We start from the raw sequence: 24845 nt of genomic DNA, 5'->3' as shown, positions 1-24845 counted from the left end.
CTATCCAGATCTGCAGAGGGGGAAGAGGCTGGTGCCTACCTATTTGAGGGTCCCTTGTTATCTCCTCCACCGAAGGTGGGATGGAGCTTATATTTTCACCCCTGTCTGTTTGTTTGTCTGTCTATGAGGAGGATATCTTGAAAAAGTTATGGACAGATTAGGCTGAAATTTGGTGGACAGGTTGGATGTGTGATGAGGATGAATTGATTAGATTTTCTGGAAGATCCAGATCTGAGAATTTGAAGGATTTCAAAGTAATTCTTCACCTTTGAGAGATGGAGCCAAGAACGATATATCGTATATTTCAAAAAGTTGTGGACAGATTTTGACAAAACAAGGAGTACGAGTTAGTTATTTGACAAGAGCAAGTCGATTCGACTTTAGTTAAGGTTCGGATGCAGATCCGGCCTGTCGGTGGGATGCAAAACGTAAACCGTTCAGCCTGGCGGAGGTATGTGCTCTCCTGAATGCCGTCCTCATTTTAAACCTGATTTTTATCCCATCTTGTAGCGATATCCGTGATTATGCATCAGATGTTGTTCTCGCATTAACCAGTGGGGGATTTGTATGCACACCTGTGCTTTGTGCTCCTTAATTCTGTTTGCAGATGTGGGTGTTCTTGTGATGGTGTTCAATGCTGGCCAATCTTGTCCCACACTCTGCTCGCTGCTCCCCAGTCACACGCTCCGCCATTACGCTTACCTCCGTGACAGTCTCTCTCACCTTGTTCCACCATTGTCGGTGAGGTACTTTCCTGGCTTTATAGATCTCGTTTATCGGAACCTTTGTTGCTTCCACAACCTAACTTTGAACTCGTCTTCCTGCCAGCTGGAAGGTGGACACTCGGGGCAATTGGTTCCCGGAGTCGGTGCAAGTGCACAGCAGGATGCCCAGCATTGCTTGCAGAGCAGTCTGGATCGTGTGCGCTGTTTGCGTCGTCCAGATACGCCCGGTGCTTGTGAACTGCTTCGGCTAACCATCAGGTGCACTTCTGATGAGGCAGAAAAGTTTAGATACTTGCTCGAATGATAATTTGGCGGCTATTTCCCACCTCCCGGTCTTGCATATTTGTTCGGGATTCTCAGCAAAAGCAGCACCGATATCTGACGGAGGGTCTTCGGTCCATGGGAGGGCGTTGGTTTACAGTGGGGAAGAATTGGGATGAATCTGTAATAATTAAATAAGGGAGAGGGAAGAAGGAAACCAGGCATCCTGATTAATATGCTGTCAAAAATTAATAATCCTTGACCTCGCATGCATACCCTCACACCAGACGACAGGTGAGATGTGACATTTTTCCCTTTATATAGCATGTGCACACTGTGCTCAAAGGGTAGGGGGAGGGGTTGGGTGACAGGAGGTGGGTCATTCCCATACTTGTACACGTAACTGCCGCCTCCCCTCAAAAGGAGCCGCCTGCGGTTCCATGTGTCCCTCCTTGGGGAGGAAGACGCTCAGTCACCTTAGTGGGAACCCCCACACCACTTGAGGTCCCTCAAATAACAACTTACCCTCAACTTTTAATACACGTTTCTATTTCTATTACACAAATACATTCTCACGCCGACACAAAAGACGATCACATAAAACATACACATGAATGAAACACGTTTGTATTTGCACAATAAAGTAAATTTCTCTGTACACATGGCGTTTTCTACAATACATGAAGCAAGCACATTTCTTAGCCCATTTAAGCATTGTCTACATGCAGGTGACATGGAACCCTTCACGGCTATAAACTGTACCAGTTCGTTCCATCCCGGTCTTTCAGCGAGTCCACAGGGCAGAGTTAACCAGCGGAGCTGGCTGGCGATGTTCACAGACAGACGGTGATGGCAGGCCCGCATTGTCTTTCGGCCGAGTGTACTGGCCAGACCGGTGGCATACAGGATGTATGGTAGGCACTTGGCAAACAGCAACGACTACTGGCTTCACCGCTGCAGTGTGGTGTGGGTAGTGTGGACCCCTGTCAAATGGCCTCATTGGGAGGGGGAGATGGATGGAGGTTGCTTTGGCAGTTGTGCATGTGTGTTCATGGGAAAAGGATCGCAATAATTTTTACCCAAATGTGGTGCACACGCACATGCACACGCTCACGCACACATACACATACACACACCAATAAGGTGGAAAAAAAAGTTACTGACTATCCACATTTCGTTCCTCAGCCACCCCCCCCCCCCTGCCCATCTCTCCTTCAGGGGTGGTCAACCTGACTCGATTGCAACTGTCTGCAACTCAGTTTCTACCATCCCTGCTTCTGTCCTGTCTTTCTCTGCTTTTACTACCATTGTCCTTGCTGGCTCTATTTCTTCCTCCACTGTTGCTATGTCATCCTCTAGTCTTTATTTCATTCTTTAGCTGTACCTACAGTTTTGCTCTTTCTGACCCTAATTATCTACCTTTGTTCCTATTACCATTTCTACCTATATGCTTCTGTTGCTGTCGCTCTCACTACCCCTTTGCCTCCAGTTCTCCCAGCAGCTGTCTGTCTGTCTGTCTTGATTTAAAACATGCATCTTGCTCTTTCTCTGTACGGCATATTAAAGTAGAAGGGCACTTGATAGTGCACACACCTCCGCCACGCAGTACCTCATCCAGTGGAGCATATCGGGGCCAATAATTTTTGAGACGTCATGCTGTATATCGGTTTAGCCCTACCTCTCAATAGTGAAGACTTACTTAAGAATTCGAGTATCCGGATCTGGATCTTCACCAAAATCTAATCTATTCATCCGTGTCACACACCCAATGTGTCCACCAAATTTTGTCCGAATCCGTCCACAACTTTTTGAGATATCATGCTATATATCGTTTTTTTGGCCCTTCCTCTCAATGGTGAAGACTCACTTAAAAATTATAGTAGTCTGATCTGCATCTTCAACAAAATCTGATCAATTCTTCATAGTCACACACCCAACGTTTCCACCAAGTTTCGTACGAATCTGTCCGCAACTTTTTGAGATATCATGCTATATATTGTTTTTGGCCCTACCTCTCAATGGTGAAGAATCGCTTTAAAAATTATAGTCGTCGGATCCAGATCTTCACCGAAATCTCATCAGTTCGTCCTTAGCAAACACCCAACGTGTCCACAGAATTTTCATCCGGATCCGTGCACAACTTTTTGAGATATTCTGCACACAAAGAAACAGACAGGGGTGAAAACATGACCTCCTTCCACCATCGGTTGCGGAGGTAAAAATTGGGACCATGCCAAAATGCACACACAATGTTACGTTAACCTGCATCAGTTGTCACATTTAAAAAGTGATTTATCACCACGTATCTTCTGATGCTTTCTTCAAACCTTTTGTTACTTACGAAATCTAAAGATTTCATAAGTATATTAATGCCTTCCGTTTCTGTTTGATTGTTTGTTTGTTTGTTTGTAGGCACGATAACTCGAGAACCGAAGAAGCTACCAATGTCAAATTACACCACGTGATTCAGGAGGGTGATGGCTAGTGCTGATTAGATTTTGGTCAAAATCGGTCAAAGGTCAAGGTCACGGTGAGGTCAAATATTCGATTTTTGATGGTTTGGTACAGACAACTCGAACGGAAGAAGCTACCAATGTCAAATTACACCACGTGATTCAGGAGGCTGATGGCTAGTGCTGATTAGATTTTGGTCAAAATCGGTCAAAGGTTAAGGTCACAGTGAGGTCAAACATCCAAAAAATGATAACTCGAGAACAGAAGAAGCTTCCAATGTCAAATTACACCACGTGATTCAAGAGGGCGGTGGCGAGCACTGATTAGATTTTGGTCAAAATCGGTCAAAGGTCAACGTCACGGTGAGGTCAAACATCCAAAACATTCGATTTTTGATGGTTTGGTACAGAATCATCGTAAAAACTTCTGGTTTGTGTCGCTACCTTCTCGAGAGACAGCTTTTATTAGACAAGGTCAGAGGTCAAGTTGACGATCTCGTAAGTACCAGTCTATGACTGCTTGTTTGTTTGTTTGTAGGCACGATAACTCGAGAACGGAAGAAGCTACCAATGTCAAATTGCACCAAGTGATTCAGGAGGGTGATGGCTAGTGCTGATTAGATTTTGGTCAATATCGGTCAAAGGTCAAGGTCACGGTGAGGTCAAATATTCGATTTTTGATGGTTTGGTACAGATAACTCGAACGGAAGAAGCTACCAATGTCAAATTACACCACGTGATTCAGGAGGCTGATGGCTAGTGCTGATTAGATTTTGGTCAAAATCGGTCAAAGGTCAAGGTCACAGTGAGGTCAAACATCCAAAAAATGATAACTCGAGAATGGAAGAAGCTTCCAATGTCAAATTACACCATGTGATTCAGGAGGGTGGTGGCTGGCGCTGATTAGGTTTTTGTCAAAATCGGTCAAAGGTCAAGGTCACAGTGAGGTCAAACATCCAAAACATTCGATTTTTCATGGTTTGGTACAGAGTCATCGTAGAAACTTCTGGTTTGTGTCGCTACCTTCTCAAGAGACAGCTTTTATTAGACAAGGTCAGAGGTCAAGTTGACGATTTCGTCAGTACCAGTCTATTACTGCTTGTTTGTTTGTTTGTAGGCACGATAACTCGAGAACGGAAGAAGCTACCAATGTCAAATTACACCACGTGATTCAGAAGGGTGATGGCTAGTGCTGATTAGATTATGGTGAAAATCAGTCAAAGGTCAAGGTCACGGTGAGGTCAAACATCCAAAAAATGATAACTCGAGAAGGGAAGAAGCTTCCAATGTCAAATTAGACCACGTGATTCAGGAGGGTGGTGGCTATCGCCGATTAGATTTTGGTCACAATCGGTCAAAGGTCAAGGTCACAGTGAGGTCAAACATCCAAAACATTCGATTTTTTTGATGGTTTGGTATAGAATCATCATAGAAACTTCTGGTTTGCGTCGCCACCTTCTCTGGAGACAGCTTTTATTAGACAAAGTCAGAGGTCAAGTTGACGATTTCGTAAGTACCAGTCTATGACTTTGTTTGTTTGTTTGTTTTTTTGTTTGTAGGCACGATAACTCGAGAACGGAAGAAGCTACCAATGTCAAATTACACCACGTGATTCAGGAGGGTGATGGCTAGTGCTGATTAGATTTTGGTCAAAATCGGTCAAAGGTCAAGGTCACAGTGAGGTCAAACATAATTCCGTAAATTCACGTGGAGAAATGGAGTATTTTTGGTTCGCTCGACGTTACGAGTTCCTTTTAACTTCGATTTTAATTTTGTCTTCGGTTTTTGCGATCGCTTAGGACGCTTAAAACTCGGTTGTCGAAATTCTGGTAAAAAATCGTATGTTTTGGAGACGTTTTAAGATTGTATAAAAAATATTTCACTCGACGCGTCACGGGTCGTCCCATGAAGCAGTGCGCTCGAGCAGACGCGTCGTTGAGTTACATTAAGGTATAATTGCATGTAGAAATGGAGATTTTTGCTTCGGTCGACGTTACAATTTTTAATGGTTTGATACAGAATCATCGTAGAAACTTCTGGTTTGCGTCGCGACCTTCTCGAGAGACAGCTTTTATTTTTTGGATCAGAGACAAGGTTAGAGGTCAAGTTGACGATTTCGTAAGTACCAGTCTATGACTGCTTGTTTTTTTTGTCATCTCTTCATTATTTTCCAGAACAATAGACCAAGTGCATGCTTCTTGAGTCGTGAATGGTATTTAATGACCATCGTCTTCACAGTTCTCCACACAAGTTCATTGTGACATGACAGATCTTATGTCGCTCATTAATTTTTGATCATTCATCTGTTATTTATGATTTTGAATACATTGCAATAAGAGAGACAGAATAGGTTGTTGTAATCAGAAAGATGGGCAGAGAAACAGAGACCGACGGACTAGCTTCAATATCTCGCCTCCAGGGCTGCCATCTTTAATATCGTGCCCTTAAGCACAATTCAACAAACGATGTCCAATGTAACCATTCCATGTTTTTTTTTTTTTACATCTAACTTATCCTTAAGTTAATTATGTACTTTGAATGTGGATTATGTCAGTTATCCCGGCCTGTTCCTGAAGGTGTTTATCCGCATCATCCGTGGCTTGATGTGTGCCACAAGGCCTATGAGCTCGACTCGCATGCCCAACCGACCTTTTGGCCAATTCGACAATGTCATCTCTTCACCGTGTCTTCACCCATCTGTATGCTGTCAAGAGGAACACCTCTCTTATGTGTGCATGTTTTAGAGGAGATTGTCTGTGTGTGATCGATATCCTGCTCGTTCACATGTAAATTAATAATGATGATTGGACAGGCTAACTTTTCCTCTTTGCGAAACACTTCCGATGTATAGATGTGGGAATTTATTGGGTGACTTGTTAAGCTCACACGTTCTCGAAGCAACGCGAAAAACGATCGTGTCAGCGCTTTCACGGCCAGTGAGTCTTTAATGGTTCTTACATCGACTGTAATCTCTATCCCCCCACAGAGGTTCTACAATGCTCTGTGTTGTTCCTTTCTGATGTAGCCTCTTCTTTATTGTGGTGATGTGCAGAGACCTAAAGAGCCTTGGAGAGTTAGTTCCTGATCTCAAGGGCGCAGCTGAGTTTTCTGCTCTCTATCTAGGCTGCCAGCTTCTTCTAACACAGGTGTACACACCTGAACTTTACAATTACGGCTTTCAGTAGCTTGTCTTTTGAATTTGTTTGTTACCTATGGTGGCATTTCTCCTCCTGATAATGTTCCTGATCCTGAGCATCTCTTGAATCCACCTCGCTGATGACACCAGCTGTCTTTCTAGGCATTGCAAGACCCACTTTGGACTCTGGCAGCTCCTTTGTTCATTCCCCAGAATGCTGTGATCACTCACAGTGTTCGCACGGTGAGTCGTTCAGGTCAATCAGCCACTATTTTCTTGCTCTTTATTTGCCATAATTGCTGCTGTTTTCTGATTTTGCGATTATTCATCTGAAGCTGCTGGCACACACTTGCATTTCTTGTCCTACGGTGAAGATATTGGAAGACTACCACAAATATTACATCATACACATGGGGATGATACCTTTGTCAGTGTAAATATAATATGGTAGTTTACTCACGGCAGGTACTGGAGGACAGTAGCCGTCTGGAATTCCTTTTTGAGGGACTGGGTCCAAAGCATGTGGCAGGTGCCAGGCAGCTGCGTGTGCAAGCCCAGGCTCTGAGACTCGTCTTGCAGGCCCGCTCTGGAAAGAGGTGTGCTAATAGAAACTAAAGAACCTTGCTTTTGTTAAGCACAAGGAATGTAAGGAAGGAATGTCATAATAATTTGTACACCATGAAATGGTAGTCTGGAGAAGCTTGTGTCTATGTACGCCGGCAGACGAGACAAACTTTGGATTTTATCGACTAAAAAGTCGATGAGAGTAAGTTTACTGCCATGGGACATTTTGACTGCCATTTCTCTCCCGAAGGTGTGGCTGACATTTTGATTGTTAGACTTTTAGGGAGGATGGTGAAAAAGCAATTTCATCGGGAGGGTGGTGGAAGAGCGGAACAACGGGTGGGGAAGGAGGATGAACAGGGGGCCTTCTATAACATGCTGATCAAAATTTAATTTGATATTCCAGTTGTCACCCAACCAGATTCTCGAACAATGCGAGTGCCGCTTCATCTGACTTTAACATAATTATTAATTTCACAACATCTGAAGGCTCGCGTGTGATACCTTTACGTGGCCTTGCAGGTGAAGGTAGCGAGCTTGACCAGCTATGCATGATACGAGACTGTTGATTTTTTTTTGATTTTTTTTTTTTTTTAAATAAAAATTTTAGTCAACCACAAGCACCTGCTCCCTTTGGGAGCATTGGGAAGTTGTCTACCCCACCCCTTCCTTTTGCCCCTAACCTCACCCTGGGTACAACCAATACGTAAAGAAAATTTGGTGGAGATTGGGCCTGCCATGTTTTTTTGTTTTTTTTTCTTTGATTTTCAGACTACGTACACACATACAGAGAATTGCCTTTTTAGGTCATCTCTACATCTCAGTAGAGATGACCTAATAAAGCCAGTCTCAAAGTCTGTCCGTACGTATGTCCGTCCGTACGTCCGTCTGTCCGTCCACAATCAAACCGAGTGGCGACAAATAACCAATAGTGGAATGGATAGAGGTCGATGAGACATGCACAACGATATAACTTTCAAGGTCATCCAAGGTCGAGGTCAACGTCACGAGGCTGTCAAAGTTGCGAAAATCGTCGATTTCAAATCATATCTCCTCCCACATTAATCAAGAGAGATCAAATGTTATTAGTGATTCAGATACTATGGACTATTATCTAGAACAACACGAGCCATTTTTTTGAAATTTGCTCTCGTTCCGAGTTTATCGTTTTTATCCGCCTCGTGGTGCGCCGGAGACCTCAACACGGTCTCCCGTGCTGATTTTAACTTCAAATTCAATTATGCTTCCACCTTTCACACTGCATAAGGTTGATCGACACTGAAATAAAGCGAATTCGACCTGAAATTCACTTTTAATGAGGGAAATGCATCGAATGCGTTGGGTGGGTGGGTGTGGGTGCCAAGATGCCGCGGATGCTGGCAGGCACGGGATGAAGTCTAGAATTGTCTCCTCGAGGGAATGCTTCCTGTTGGGGTCTGGGAGATTAATGTTTACATTTTTGAGGGTTTCAGAACATGCTTTACAGGTATCTGTAAAAATTCCGGTGCAAAAGAGACGTTTTATGATTGTTCTCGCGCGTGGTGTCAAGTGACGAGCCGTGACGCGGCGGACGAAATATTTTTTATACAGACGCGTCGTTGAGTCACGTAAAGGTTTTGCGTGTGCGCGCTGACGTAATCGCGCTCCTCTACTCTGTGGCCGAGATACGACTTGATCGACACTGAAATAAAGCAAATTTGACCTGAAATTCACCTTTCAATTATAGATGCCGCTAATTTGATTTTGCTTCTGTCGACCTCTGGTAGAGATGACCGGCACTCCCGCTCGGGGGTATTTTTTAATATAGTATGATACAAGTACAAACTCATTACAGGTAAAGATGTCACAAACTGTAAGCTTCTTTAATCAACCGATGTCTAACCGTCAAGCGAATGTACTCCAAACTTGCGTTTATTGCAAGGACAAAGCACAAGCGATACACGGCGAAGCAACTAAATAGCTGGCTATTTCTTCTCCGTTCCCCTTTCACTCTACTTTTCCGCTTTTATATTCCAAGAAAATTCACAAAACCCTATCCCTCGACAAAATGACTCACAAATACTGGACGGTTCTATAACCATAAGCCATGAGAAATTGCTCGTTAACACGAGATGGTTCAATATCCAGAATTCACTGGAAATTTCTGTTGATGCTGAAACTGCTTGAAATTGAACGACAAAAAAAAATACTCATCACTTTTTTGTTATTCGACTCAACATGTCAAATAAACATCTTGCTACAACACATTAACCATATTCATTTGCACACACACACACACACACACACACACACACACACACACACACACACACACACACACACACACACACACACACACACACACACACACACACACACACACACACACACACACACACACACACACACACACCTGAGCCACAGGTGTGCCTTGCTGACCGGGTCTTCAGTCAAAGTCCTCAGCATCATCCCGTTTCAGCCCTTCAACCTCGATATGGTCAGCTGAGGTGGGCCAGCAGGGGCCCATATGCATCCACATGCAGCAAGTGGATGCATGCATACCCCTATTCCCAGCCAGCAAGATCACAAATTACAACGAAAAAAAAAAAGAGCAATCTGAGATTTCAATCCCTCACCAGGACTTGTTTTTTGTGGTGTTTGTGTACTCCTGTGTAATGTAATTAATAATAGACATAACTGGAACTGCCACTTTATAACTGCTGGCAGTGATGATTGGATACCAAGACACCCCACTTTGATCAGACATTTGACCTTGACCCATGATGTTTGTTATTAATCAACGGAATTCAGAATGGGATTAAAATAAATTCAATTCAAATCAAATGGAAGACCAAACAAGTACTGTCGGTACAGTACTGTGTTGGAATCATCAGAAGGAACACAGACAAGCAAAAAGCAAAGATGAAGTCATCAGGAGGACCCTGGATAGGATTTGAGTTTCAGCTGCTGCTCTTCTACCCTCAAACACATCCAAGCACAGCCAAGTGAGTCTTATTAAAAAAAAAAACCCCAGATCAAAAAATTAAATAATTCTGCCTGCCAGAACATGTGTCCGATCAAGTTGAAATTTAAAACCTATATTCTTCATCACGACTAGATCCGAATTGTGAAGTTACATGTCGATCGATAAAGCTGGTCGAGAGCGAGAATTTTTTTTAAAGATTTTCGCTCAATCCAACATGGCTGTCAGACCATGTGACCTATCAATTATTTGTGAACACTCTGGTATCCTCGAGACTTGGGTAACTTGTGTGAAGTTTCACCTCAATCTGTTCAGCTGTTCTGGAGAAGATATTTGTAGGTTTTAGGGTAAATCCAATTTGGCTTCCAAACCATGTGACCTATGGCATTATAGGTATGAACGTTTTGTTCCTCATGGATAGGCGATCATACATAAAGTTTTGCTTTCATCTGTTCTGCTGTTTCAAATAAGGTTTTAACAAAAAACTATATGGTTCTGGCGTGCTGAGTGTAAAGAGAGAGTGAATCAGTATGAGCGCTCACGGGTGGAAGAGCTGAAGTGCCGCAGAAGTCAGCGGAAATAATGCGATGCTGCACCAAGCAGCCACCCATGCGATCAATGTTCAATGGTGTGCCACTCGGCCATCGGTTTGCTGAGCTACCAACGGGCACATGATAGATGAGCCGCAATGGTGACGACGATGCCGGCAAACGAAGACATGGCACTGTAATGTGGCATGGATAACAACAGATCCGTCGACTACGATGGTTGAACATATATATATATATATATATATATATATATATATATATATATATATATATATATATATATATATATATATATATATATATATATATATATATATATATATATATATATATATATATATATATATATATATATATATATATATATATATATATATATATATATACCAAGCTTGCACACTAAAAACTCGGCTCGCCGTCACACGATCCCTATGAAGTTGCTGTGGCACTTAGCGGACATGCTGACAATGTTTGGGAAGTCTTGGCGTTCCATAGTACCACTTGCATTTTGCACAATGCGTATTTTTGTCATTCCCCGTGTACGGTCTGCCATCTGCTACCAGCTATGTTGTACTGCTATCCCGTGCATGTGCACGGGTATCGCTAGTATATATATATATATATATATATATATATATATATATATATATATATATATATATATATATATATATATATATATATATATATATATATATATATATATATATATATATATATATGTATATACCAGTGTATGCTCCAGTTAAAATAGGTGTACCATATCCCTGTGTCGTAAGAGGCGACCAGGGTTGCGTCAGGAAGGGCATCCGGCGTAAAACCTGTGCCAAATCACTATGCGGATCATACGGATGATCCGCTGTGGCGACCCCTAACGGGAGCAGCTGAAAAAAGAAGAAGAAGATATGTAGATATACTTTGTCTACAAGGGAGTCCACTTGTTTGGCCATCACTTCACAAACCCCAATCATGTATCTGTTGCTAATATACATCAAGTCATTTTGATGATGGCAGTTATTCCTTTCTCTTTTCTTTATCTATCGTTTTTATTTTTACTATTATTATTATTTGGATAATGTTAAAATATCCTTTTCTTGTATTTGTATTTCCTCCTTTTCTGAGAGTTGTTGAAGTAAGCTTAAATTCATATTAATTTGTTCATTGTACGCAAGTTAGCCTTAAATTTGTCCCGTCATTTATGATCAAGCCGATAATTTCCATTTAATGCCCACTTGGGAGGGGAGGGTGGCGGATTCACAATTAACCATTTACAGTCGGTGTTGTCAGGTGTTGCCCAGCTCGCCTGAACATTAGTGTACAACCTTCATTGCAATTATTGTGAAGCTCCTCCACCAGCATTTTTGTAAAATAAATTAATAAATGGGTAGAATTCCCTCTTTGCTGCGGTAGTTTGAGTCTCGGTGCCCCAGTCACTATGTACACGTGTTCACCAGTGAGGAGCCACTGCCAGCCAGATGCGAGAGGTTTCTGCAAGAAGTTGAAGACTTTCACCGGTGAGCCACACAAGAGGACATTTTGAGGCATTTTTACTTCCCTGTGCATATACAATGTGATGTGTGTCAAACCGATGCGTTGTCTGCTCATGGATGTTTCTCTCTTTCCACATGTCTTGTCTGCTGATGCCCAATCCACCGAGACGCTTTTGATGTGGTGTCATGCAAAGTAATTTATTTATTTATTTTATTTTTTTGTAACAGTTAATCTTTTTTAATGCTTCCTTTGAGCCTGGTGTTGGCTTAGTGGTGAGGGTGGCTGGCTTCGGATCCGAGGGTCCTGAGTTGGAGTCCTGTTTACCCATTGAATTAACACCAGGGGTTTGACTCAGCCTGTCATCCTTCTGAGGTTGGCGAAATGAGTACCAGTGTACTGGTCCCGGTGTATGCCCCAGTTGGAATAGGTGTACCATATCCTTGTGTGTCGTAAGAGGCGACCAGGGTTGGTGTCAGGAAGGGCATCCGGCCATAAACATTGCCTCAAGAAGGGAACCATGATTGCATGGAACCTGCAAAAAGCTAACCCCTGCTCAGCAGTGAAAAATGGCTATAAAAAGGCTGTTTTTTAATTTTTACTTTTATTAACGCTTCCTTTGAGATCTGTCGTTCCCCTGGCAAGTTTGGTTCAGATTGGATAAGTAACAACCAAATGTAGCATGGTCAGACAGGCAGACAGACAGACAGACAGACGCACCAAATTGCGTATTTTCGTATGATGTCCACTTCAGTAGAATTATTTGCATTGTAGTTTTTTTGCATTGGGGAGGTGGGGGGGGTGTAAGGGAATAAGTTTACGTTGTGTTTTACTGCAGTATAATGTTGTTCATATTCAGTCTTGGTATCATGTTAATGTGGATGGGATGATCAATTTTGATATTAAAAAAAAAAAGCACTTGTAAGTAACAAGAACAAATTAAACACAAATTCGAAAACAACCAGAGGGCGCAGAGTCAGCCTCAGGCAAAGAAAGACAGGTGCCATATAATGATAAAATTTCCACATTTGTGCGTCAAAGAAAAATGTAAGTTGGATCAGGCCGTCCAAATTTAGTAAACCATCCCCATGCACACCCTGAGTGCAACCACCAAGGTTAATAGCATTACGTCCCACAAATAAACACACGTTTCAATGCATTCCTCCCCCAATACACACACACACACACACACACACACACACACACACACACACACACACACACACACACACACACACACACACACACACACACACACACACACACACACGATGGCAATAGTTTTCATGACACGAAAACACAGAGAACACTGAACAACAAAAATCTTTTACTGGAGATGTGTAAAGTGATTTAGACTAATTTGGGTACGCTGATTTCAAAAATCATAACCGTTTTGCTGTATCACGTCAGGATTTTCAGTAACAGAAATATTCCCATTGCCTAGAAGTCAGGATTTCAATGAAATTTACAAAAATTCATTTATTCATTTATTTCATCATGAATGCTTCAAAATTATAGAAATTACAGAAAAACTCCACTAGAATGTAATTAAAAATGCTTTAGGCATTTGGCTTTGCGTTTGTGCTTCTCTGCGTCAGTTTCACGATGCAGGAACCAGCAGAAATCGCCCATCATGTTTGGGTTGTGCCGCCCTTGGTAACGCGTCTCCATGAGTGAAATCTCTTGGTGGAATCGCTCGCCGTGCTCGTCCGAGACTGCTCCCAAGTTGTCAGGGAAGAAGTTCAGGTGCTGGTGTAGGAAATGGATTTTCAGGGACATCCTGGAGCCAAGTTTCCTGAAGGACTCCAGCAGCTGCTGCACTATTTCTTCATAGTTGTCCGCGCGCTCGTTCCCCAAGAAGTTGTCCATCACAGCTTTGAAGCTCCTCCACGCTGCCAGCTCTTTGGGGTTTAGAGTTGTCGGAAAAGTTTCGTCCTTCATAATCTGTCGGATTTGCGGTCCAACAAAGACACCAGCCTTGATCTTGGTCTCCGACAAGGTGTTGACAAACTTTTCCTTGAGGTATAAAAACCCACGCCCATTCAGATCCATTGCCCGTACAAAACTTTTCATCAAGCCGAGCTTTATGTGGAGTGGTGGAAGGAAAACCTTGGCTGGGTCGACAAGGGCGACATGCTTCACGTTGTGTCGACCAGGTACATGCTCTTTTCGCTCTTCCCAATCTTTCTTCGTCCAGTGATTCTTGTCGTCTCTGCTATCCCAGAGACAAAGGAAGCACATGTATTTCGTGTAGCCTGACTGCAGCCCTAATAACAGCGCCACCACTTTCAAGTCTCCGCAGATGTGCCAGTTGAAGTCATTGTACTTGATGGAATCAAGCAGCTGCCGCATAGTCTCATAGGTCTCTGTCATGCCGAACGCGTGAGTCAGTGGGACTGATGGTTTCTCGTTGCCATTGTGGAGCAAAACAGCCTTCAAGCTGTTCTTCCCTGAGTCGATGAAGAGGCGCCAGTCTGCAGGATCGTGATCACACCCAAGTTCTTTCAACAGACCGTTGATGTCACTGCAGAATGTCATCGTGTCTTCCATCTCAAAGAACTCGGCCATGTCTCTGTGACGTGCTCTGAACAAGGTTATCTTGGTGTTAGGTTCAAGTAGATTCCACTGCTGCAGCCTTGATCCAAGCAGCTCTGCCTTCGCCTTTGACAGCGAGAGATCTCTTACAAGATCATTTAAGTCTCCCTGGTTCAGAAGGTGTAATTCTTGAGTGTCGGGTTCAAAAGGTTCATCATCACCATCCTCTTCACCACTGCTTACAGCTATGTTCTGATCAGCTGGAGGTGTTGGAACGGGGTTCTCGTCATCATGAGGCACAGGGGACACAGTCAGTTACGAGCAGAGACACAGTCAGCGTACTTGATGTGACCTTTATTCTTCTTGTTGAAGCCGGCGATGCTTGTGCAGCAGAAATAACAATCATCATGATGATTCTGCGGCTCACGCCATATCATGGGCACCGCAAATGGCATGCTCGCGCGCTTGCCCACCAACCACTGAGTCAAGGTTGTGTGACAGCTTGTGCAGCAGATGTGTGGTGCCCAGCTCTGTTCTTGGTCCCCCACCTTACACCCGAAGTAGTGAAAGTAGGCGGCCTTCATTTTCACTGCTGTAGATATACTTCGCTGTTGATCTTTTTTGGTATACCGACCACAGACATAACAGAAGTTGTCAGGATGATTGGTACAGGAACGCCTACTCATCTTTATCTGAAAGAAAGAAATATAACACAAGTTAACAACAATTGTATGAAATAGACATGTTAAAGACATATGTAAATTTCATTGAAATCCTGACTTCTAGGCAATGGGAATATTTCTGTTCCTGAAAATCCTGACGTGATACAGCAAAACGGTTATGATTTTTGAAATCAGCGTACCCAAATTAGTCTTAATCACTTTACACATCTCCAGTAAAAAAAAAAATTTTTAATTTGTTGTTCAGTGGAATCGGCGTATTTCAGAATGACTTGTACAACTTCTGGGAGTTTCATTTACATTTTTGCGATCACATCCAGTTTTCTAATTATTCTGTCCATCGGTGCAGAAGGGCATTAACACGTATGATAATTCACCCACTTCTTATAATTCCTCACTTGTAATGATGATTCCCCCTCATTGATGTAAAAATCTAACTTGAGAGGTAGGCATCCAACCTAATGTTGGTAATGTGGCATGGATAACAACAGATCTGTTGACTACGACGCCTGAACCTATATATATATATATATATATATATATATATATATATATATATATATATATATATATATATATATATATATATATATATATATATATATATATATATATATTTTTTTTTCTTTGTCTACAAGGGGGTCCACTTGTTCGGCTATATTTAGCTAAGTTGCCCCACTAGTGGGGCAACTTAGCATAACAATTGTGCATTTTGTGAGGAAAGCACCAAATTTGGCACACTAGTATTGTGAACAGATTTGGATATTGGGCCATCTCAAATTCAGCCACTGATGGCTGTGGCAGCCATTTTCCACTGCCATCAAAAATTTTGAGATGGCCCAATATCCAAATCTGTTCATAATATGATAGGCTACTAGTGTGCCAAATTTGGTGCTTTCCTCACAAAATGCACAGTTGTTATGCTATATTTAGCTAAGTTTCCCCACTATAGGCAAAAGAAACAAAAACATACCGATTGCTTATAATTTAAAATACCTCACTCCACTGGAAAACGTGGGGACAGGTTATACTGTGCTGTAAATGGTGGAGGCTTGTAATATCCTCCCCCACCTGTAGGCAGCTCGACACGATACACATTTACATCGAGAATTTGCGTCCACCCCCCACCCAAGACCACCGGCAAAGATAAAAACATCCTATACATTAATTGGGGTCATGCTGATCCTCTTTCGCAAGTCTGGATGTAATTGGGCCAGAACTGTAGCAGTAGCATAACAAACGAAGGGGTTTGAGGATTTGAAGAAAGGGGGAGGGGAGCACAGAGTTTTGGGTGTGGCGGGAGGGGCGGGGGGTAAGGACATGACATTTGTGTGGGTGTGGGGTGGGGGGGTGAAATAGGGACCTGAAGTCACATTTTTCATTATGCAGAATTTCAATGGGTCCGTGATAGTCCCATTGTGTCTTTTAGGTCCTCTGGGTCTTTTCGGTCTTTTGGGTGTTCGGGGTCATTTGGGTCTTTTGGGTCCTCTGGGCACTTTAGGTTGAATATTTCAGGTTGTGGATGACGTCAGGTCAGCTTTCCAACCAATGGGTGAAGAGCAGACAGACATAATACTTGCTCCATTATATATAGATTGTTTTCCTGCAGAGATACTAATATAATACCATACAGTAAACAGCTGGAACATGTAATGCACTCTCCCATTAGGGGTGCTAGACATTGCACATTTACATAGAGAACTTGCACTGCCTGCTCACCCCCCAATCCCAAATAACCACAACTATGAATGCTTAAAAATAGTCAGGTCAAGCCAGATTAGATCTGTGACTTGCTTCAGGTACCATGTAAACCTGCACTAACCTGTTTCATGGTCGGGTTGTCGGCGACTAAACCGTCTCCCCCACCAAGTTTCCTGGTGAGGAGGGTGTATGGATATGGACACCCAACAGGATTAAAAACAAAACCTGTCAAAGGGCGAAGGAGCTCCTTGTGAGCCAACGGCCATCCATATCGAGTGCCCAACTGTGTCTGCAGACGTCCTCCTGCAGTTGGGTCACTTATTTTTAGGAAGTTGGTGGCAGGATTTGCACTCCGGCCACCATAAAACCTTTCATTCTGCAAAACCTACAAATGTAAGACAATCTGAAAACCCACTCAATGGGAGTACCTCCTGTGCTGCTGCCCCTCTGCAGGGCAGCTCACCAGATGACAGGATTGGGGCAAAGCCTTCGGGACCCCCATTCCTTGACAGGTGGAAAACCATGGGGTAAACCTCCATGGTCAGATTGTGGTGGTATGTGGCGGAGTGGTGCTGAGGTGTTGTGCACCAGACGGCAGTCTCCTTCGGTTAACCTGAGGTGATCCCTTCGGGTGGGTGCCTGGAATGTCCTTTCCCTCAGAGAGTATGATCACCTGTCTCTGTTATCATCTGAGCTCAAGCGTTTGAACATAGGTATTGCAACACTGAGGTTCGGATACTGGATAATGGCAAGATCATGGCAGGTGGTTACACCTCCGATTGGTCTGGTCGCTCTAATGGTTACCATGCCCAAGGAGTTGTCGATGCTGTGTCCAATAAGCTGACTCCAGTGATAATTGACGAAACACCGGTCAATGAGCGTATAATGAGGCGAAAGATTCGTCACTCCTTGGGTGTCGTTTAACTTGTCTCTACATATGCTCTGACTAATGCGAGTGATATCAACGTGAAGGACGCATTCTATGCCGCGCTCAAGTCTGTGGTTGATCAGTGCCCCAGGCGAGATACTCTTCTGGTCTTGGGGGATTTCAATGCATTGACTGGATCTGATAGGGATGGTTATGAGACATGTGTTGGTCCCCATGGGTTTGGAACTATGAACCTGAATAGTACTAAGTTCCTTGACTTTGCAAGAAGTCATGGACTTATGGTGGTTGGTTCATGGTTTCAGCACCCACAGCCTCATCGCTGGACTTGGTATTCCAACACTGGTGGTGTGGCAAAGGAGATTGACGATGTGCTCATTGATGGTTGCTGGAGGATGATCCAGAACTGCATGGTCCACCAGAGTGCTCAGTTCCTCAACACTGATCACAGGCTTGTTGTAGCAATTCTGAAGTTGCAGCTTAAATCTGGGAGAATGGTACCATCCCAGCTTTGGCTGGATGTTGGCAAGCTCAAGGATGAGAAGGTAGCTGAGGAGTTTGCGAACAGGCTGAGCAGAGATTTGGGGGGTCTGGGTGCTTTGTGGAATCCTGATGGAGTTGTGGAATGCCTTGAAGACCACCATCCTTGATGTCGCCGATGGATGTCTTGGAACTCACCGTAGGGCAGGGAAGAATTTTGTCTCAAGGGACACAGGCTGCGTTTTCATTTGTGGAAACACAGGCTGCGGTGAACTGGTTGAAATGGGGTAAAGCTCCAGGGATCTGTGGCATCCATGCTGAACTTCTCAAGGCTGGTGGAAATGCTGCACTCGTGTCGTTGCATGCAGTTCTGTGCTCTTCCTGGAATACAGGCATCATCCCAACTCACTGGAAGAGGGGCCTTGTCGCCCCTCTCTGGAAAGGGAAGGGTGATCGCCAGGATTGCAACAACTACCGAGGGGTGACGCTGCTCTCAGTGCCGGGTAAGGTCTTTGCTCGGATAATTCTTGATAGGGTTCGCCACCATCTGCTTGAGCATCAGCATCCAGAGCAGTCAGGCTTTACGCCAAAGAGGGTCAACGATTGACCGTATCCTTGCACTTCGTGTCCTCACCGAACGCAGACGAGAGTTTCGGCAAGGGCTGCTTGCAGCCGATGTTGATCTCTGCAAAGCGTTTGATTCAGTGAATCGGGATGTCCTCTGGAGGATTTTTGATATTTGTGGGTGCCACCAAAACTGATCGATCTGATGTCTGAACTTTTCTCTGGTATTAAGAGTGCTGTGAGATGTGGTGGTACCATCTCTGACTTATTTCCAGTTGTTATTGGAGTTCGTCAGGGGTGTGCATCGGCTCCCACTTTTCAGCGCTTGTATGGATTGGATTCTGGGGAGGATGTCAGAGAGATCAAACTGTGGTGCATCGTTTGGGAATGTCAATGCGGAATTTGGTGTTTGTGTGTCTCTGCATATCTGTGGCCGATGTGTTTGGAAGTTAATTATCCAATCTTAACCAAACTCACCAGGACTAATCGTGTCAGAAGGTAAAGGGTGGATCTACTTTGTTTGCCACCACCCTCACCCACCCCCTCCCCCTGGGGTTCTCAAGTTGCCATTGATGTAATTTATGTCCCAATCGTTGTGTATTGGGTCTCTGAATTGAGCCAGAGGTCAATAGACATCTGGGTCGTGCCTGGGGAGTCATGGATTCACTGGATCATGGTGTGTGGTGCTGTCAGTACCTGTGCAGGATGATGAATGTCTGAGTCTTCAGGTCCTTGGTGCTTCCATTCTTGCTCTACGGATGTGAAACTTGGACTCTGATCAGGGATCTGAGACGGAGACTTAATTCCTTTGGTACCGGGTCTCTCCAGAAAATCCTTGGCTATCGCTGGTCGGACTTTGTGTTCAACGAGCGGTTGCTGAGAGAGACTCAAATGAGATTTGCTACCTGCATAGTCTGTGAGCGTCAGCTGCGGCTGTTTGGGCATGTGGCTCGTTTTCCTGATGCTGATCCTACTCACCAGATTCTCTCAGCGAGGGAGCCTCATGAGTGGAGGAGGCCAGTGGGCCGACCACATGCCTCGTGGTTGTAGCAGGTCGATCGGCATCTCAAGGAGATGGGGATGGGCCAGGCATCTGCCTGGGGGATGGCCAGACGGAGGCCCCTGGAGTACCGGCTGAAAGTGGACGCAGCGACGCGCTGCTCCGGCGCATGCTCCCATACCTGACCTGACCTGAATACCTAAAACCTCCCTGGTCCCACACTCCAGCAAGCAACAAATTTCACCTCATTCCATCCAGCAGTTTAGGAATGCACATTAGAATGCACATTAGACATACAAATTATATTTAGAGTGTGGTAACCGCTTGCACATGTGCGTTAATCTTTCTTGTCCTCTTTGTTTTGATGCCTCAAGCGTGTGGGTTTGATCCTTGAGGTCTGTGTCCTTCCTGTGTGCTGTTAGATGCTTGGAGCCCCAGCTTGGAGCCCTCCCAGGTGGGTTTGCTGAGAGACTGTTTGAGAGTATGCCTTTTCTCTCGACAAGCAAGCCGCATGACATCATCAGGACCCTCAGCTCCCTACTTCGTCAGGCACACTTCATACCACTGGAACCTCCGATGGAGGTTGAATACCTTTAAGACATTGGTTGAAGACCTTGATTTTCCTCGGACACTTTCATTGTTCCACTGTTAAATGCAGTTGCTCGAGCTAGATTTATGGCCTCTCTTGGTTCATGGTCGTGTATTTCATCATTTATTTATGTCGAGGTTGTTTTTTTCACTGCTATATCCTCCTTTCTTTGACAGGCGAAGCGTGCTTCTGCAGAGATCATCGAACCCACTGGAGAGTCGGACAACCCATTAAAATTTACCGCAGGACTTGTGTTGGGTCTGGACCTGGATGCCTCCATCCATCACGTGTCTGAGCCACACCTGCGCGTACGCGTTCAGGTATAGGGTCATACCCGGGGAGTGTGTGGAGGCTGGGTGTGTGTTTCTTCGTTGACTTGGCACATTCTCTTCCAGGTAGTATATCCTGATGGACAATCTCAAATAATTCATCCCAGAGCTGCAGATTTCCGGAATCCTTCTCCTGGCCTCCATCGGCTCATTACCCAAGTGTATCTCTCCCACTCTGCATGGACGGGTAAGCTGCCGAGCTATGTTGGTTTGTAAATAGTGTGAAGTTTCATCGATGTGTAAATGCACATTATGGAAGGAGGGTGGGAAAAGATTTCATTTACTTCATGTGCAGCTTTGTGGGGCACTCGATGTATGATATTTGTGTTGCTGCGCGTCGATGACAATGGTGGGGATATTGAAGTCCAAAAAAAAAAAAAAGTTTTCTCTGAAACCTATATGTTGGAATAAATTTGGATAATGAGCCAATCAAATGCAATAGTCGGTCATTTTATGCACTTTGACCAGAAACGCCACTTGAAGGCCTGAGCGAATCTTCACGCATTTGACAGCGGCGAGGCCCAATGGGCCTATGAGTCCATAAAGGAGATGTTCCAAAGAGCTCGAATCAGATACTTCTCCATGCTCCTCCCTACCCATCCAGCCCCAACAATGTCTCTACCTCTTATCCGGCAATAATGAATGTTTTCGCCCTGTATATCTTTTTATTTATTTATTTTTCCCCCCTCAATTCCTCCCCTCAAGAGCCGTGTGAGATTGAAATCTCCTTGCTCCTCACCTACTCCACTGACAACTCAATTTCTCCTCCATCCTGTGCCTCTCCGGCTGCCAATTGCACTGAAAGTTTTGAGTCTTCATCCTTGCCGTTTATTGGGACTGTTGCAACAGAGGGTTCCCTCCCTCTGTGCGCGTCGACTCGCGTCCTCGTTGCACCCAAGCCACCGCGAAGGTAGTTGCCGATACCGCTCGTGACGTGAAACCCGAGCCAAATTGCTCAAGTGTTGACTTGAACAGCCAAAATAAATTTGTTGTACATTTAAGTCTCATTTTTTTTCTTTTTTGTTTTCTTGCTTGTGGTCACCTGTGGACTTGTAGAAGTTCTTCTCTTATACATGCAGCACATGGCTGAGGGCGGCAGCATTTGCTGTGTAGGTGCAACTGTGCTGTTGATGCAGTGCCCCAGTAGGTTAGCGCAGGAATTTGGAATTTGTTCACGGTGCTGGCAATAGATTGCACACTCTTCACGAAGGACACTGTGGGATCTTTAACGACTGTTTCATGCTTAAACGTGTTGGAATAATAAGCAGCACTTTCAGAAAGCAAACAGGTTTATTGAGGGACACTCAAGCGTATGAACATCAAAGCACACAGCAAGTCGCACTGTTCCCAGCATACCCCCATGTGGTCCCTCTCGCGCACACAACCTCAACCACTGGTGTCACCTTCTGCTTGTGACAACACTACAGGAACATTTATTTTCCTTTAAAGCTCACACGTGTCATTGACTTGGTACAACAGCCAACATGAGTGTTGAAATTATACCTTGCCACTCTGTTATCACCACAAATGAACCACAATGTCCACAAGTTTTATCCAATTCTTGAGTACCAACAATAATTTAACAAAGAAATACATAGAAGATCCACGAAACAGTTCAAAGTCCCATTTATCATGGATCGCACACAAAATCATTCAGCCTAACGGGCCTGCGTTTAAGTCTGCTAGGCCGTGTCTCCCTCGTGATTTGATTATACATCACCGAGTCCTGGAAATACAATGCTTCACATTCACCCCTGGTTGGGGTGAATGTGAAGCTAACTGCTGGTCACACCATCAGCTACACCACCATCTGCAGGAGGCTGACAAACCTCAGACAAGACATCACCTGAATTAATGACAGCAAACCCTTCTCTCGATTGCCAGAGATGCCGTCCGTTCAGACGATGCACGTGGCCATCAGATTGTCATCTCACTTCGTACGACCATTCTGAAACGGCGTGCACAACTGTAGATAGCCTCCATTCTCTGCAATGACTGGCCAGTCTGATGCGCATAGACGGATCACGCACTACAGGAGGCAGGTCAACGGTGGAGCCTTTGTTGTGGTGTGCTTGGTGACTCCTACTGGCTGATATCTTCTCTGGTATGCGCTGAGGAAAAGATGGCCTCAACAGCACATTAGTGGTTGGAAGTAACGTTAATGCCCGGTGACCTATGAGATGTTGAGCTGTAACTCGTGTTCCGTGTTCTGAGATCAGAGTGTTTCTGTGGTCAAGCAAATTGAGGCAAGCATCCGATTTGGATCAAATGACACGTCTCAGTAGCTGCTTGGCAATCTTTATGGCATGGAACATGCCTCACGCGGTCCTTCTCACACATAACCAAAACCACTGACGCCACCTGCGGATTGTGGCAACACTACTATAAACAACATCCACCAACTAACGTGGGCAAACTGGGCGCCCTGTTTCACGTCCATTCGAGGGAGTGCCTTGCCTGTGAAACACCAGGATGACGGTTTATAGTTGGGCTGAGATTCAAACTCAGGATGGACAGCTCAGAGGCGAGTGTGCGTACCTCCACGCCATCCTGCCAGCCCTGTTTATGTCCTGATTCTTCACTGTTATTTACCGACTCGTCTCATGACACCCAAAACAACTTTACATTTTGTAATAAATGAATGTCTGCCTCTGAATTGTTATTTGTAATTGGCAGTCATTAAGTTGTTGAAGACTTCTGTCACTTTATACAGTTAAGAGTGTGTGTGTGTGCGTGCGTGCGTGCGTGTGTGTGTGTGTGTGTGTGTGTGTGTGTGCATCGATTTTCTCAGCGGTCCTTGTGTATATGCCCACGAAGCATTTTGACATGAAAGATAATCACCCAAGGACTGAACCTATAAATTTGGGTGAACCTGGATCAAATGATGACGTCACGAAAAATTCACAAAGTTTCAAAAAATCCCAATCATTTACATGGGACGAAATTTCAAAAAATCATTTCTCTGCCATTTCTTGTTCAATTGCTTAGATATTTAATGTGCTTATGTAGGGTCATAATATCTTTCACCCTGCCATGTTTCAACCGGATCGGATCCAGATTGTGACGTCACAAAATGTTTGAAATTTGCATTGAAAAGCCCATTTACATGACAAAAAAATTCTTAAAATTCGAAAGTTTTATATTTTTCGCTCAAACTTTTAGGGAATGTAAAACATACGATTGGCCATTAGCTGACGTAATTTGATCAACTTCCGGTTTGTATTCTGGATCCCATCAGCAAAAATGTGTCATAATCTGGCCATTTTTGAAAGCGCGTATCTCCATCAATTTTTGTGATATGTGGCTCAAACTAGGTGAGAATGTAGTTCAGATATTACTCTTTCATGAGATATCCAGACCTTCGTTGTGACTGTTCCAGTTCAATAGTTCGCCTGACACCGAAAATTTGTCTATCGTGCTCAGGCGCCAATGGCACTATTCTGCAAACGTGATGTATTATTTTGCAGTGCAGGCCAGTTTTATTAACAATGAAAGGCCCTCCACATCGTACCAATCCATTATGACGTTACCATCACGCAGGTGTGTCAATTTTCCGTTTTCAGTAAGAATTTTGCTTGTTTTTATGCGGAGGAGGTGGAGGTGATGATGGAGTTTTTGACTTAAACCATTGACATCACATTCCACATTCGAATGTTGTTCATGATGGCAACTGACTGAACTGTAAATGCTGTTTCTTGTGCTGTATCCGTGTGACTGCAATGAAGTTATAATAAATTTTCAAACAACTTCGACAACTTCCTGACTCCATGAGTGATTCATTTTCACTTATCGATTTATCATTTGAAAACATCAGTTGCTGGAGCTGAGGTGCCTCACAACCTGACCACACCACCATCTCCTATCCTCCTCCATGAACTTCTAAAGAAGAGTTGGACTTTTTACTGATTTTAAAACGAAGTTTATTGTACAGATTTGGACAT

General features: G+C 44.0%; 1 protein-coding gene across 7 annotated transcripts in view; it reads left to right on the top strand.

The window, feature by feature from the left end:
* The window catches only part of INTS4 (integrator complex subunit 4), a 73207-nt gene extending 48548 nt beyond the window's left edge, over positions 1-24659 (top strand). For 3 of the 7 annotated variants that reach the window (XM_085861714.1, XM_085861709.1, XM_085861710.1), the window contains 10 exons: positions 608-741; positions 829-983; positions 6492-6585; positions 6738-6818; positions 7041-7171; positions 12107-12166; positions 20409-20568; positions 20752-20895; positions 20971-21091; positions 21610-24659. In XM_085861714.1, coding sequence (XP_085717840.1) covers positions 608-741; positions 829-983; positions 6492-6585; positions 6738-6818; positions 7041-7171; positions 12107-12166; positions 20409-20568; positions 20752-20895; positions 20971-21091; positions 21610-21818 — 1289 coding nt within the window. In that variant the 3' untranslated portion in view covers positions 21819-24659. Of the gene's footprint in view, positions 1-607; positions 742-828; positions 984-6491; positions 6586-6737; positions 6819-7040; positions 7172-12106; positions 12336-20408; positions 20569-20751; positions 20896-20970; positions 21092-21372 lie in introns of those variants that run through there. The other 4 variants (XM_085861713.1, XM_085861712.1, XM_085861715.1 and 1 more) reach the window with 4 other exon arrangements.
* Positions 24660-24845: the final 186 nt, after the last annotated feature.

This window comes from Eptatretus burgeri, chromosome 17, assembly GCF_056783735.1.
Source record: "Eptatretus burgeri isolate ZD-2024b chromosome 17, Ebu_testis_v1, whole genome shotgun sequence".
Taxonomy (NCBI): Eukaryota; Metazoa; Chordata; class Myxini; order Myxiniformes; family Myxinidae; genus Eptatretus; species Eptatretus burgeri.
This window is presented reverse-complemented; position numbering and strand designations above follow the sequence as displayed.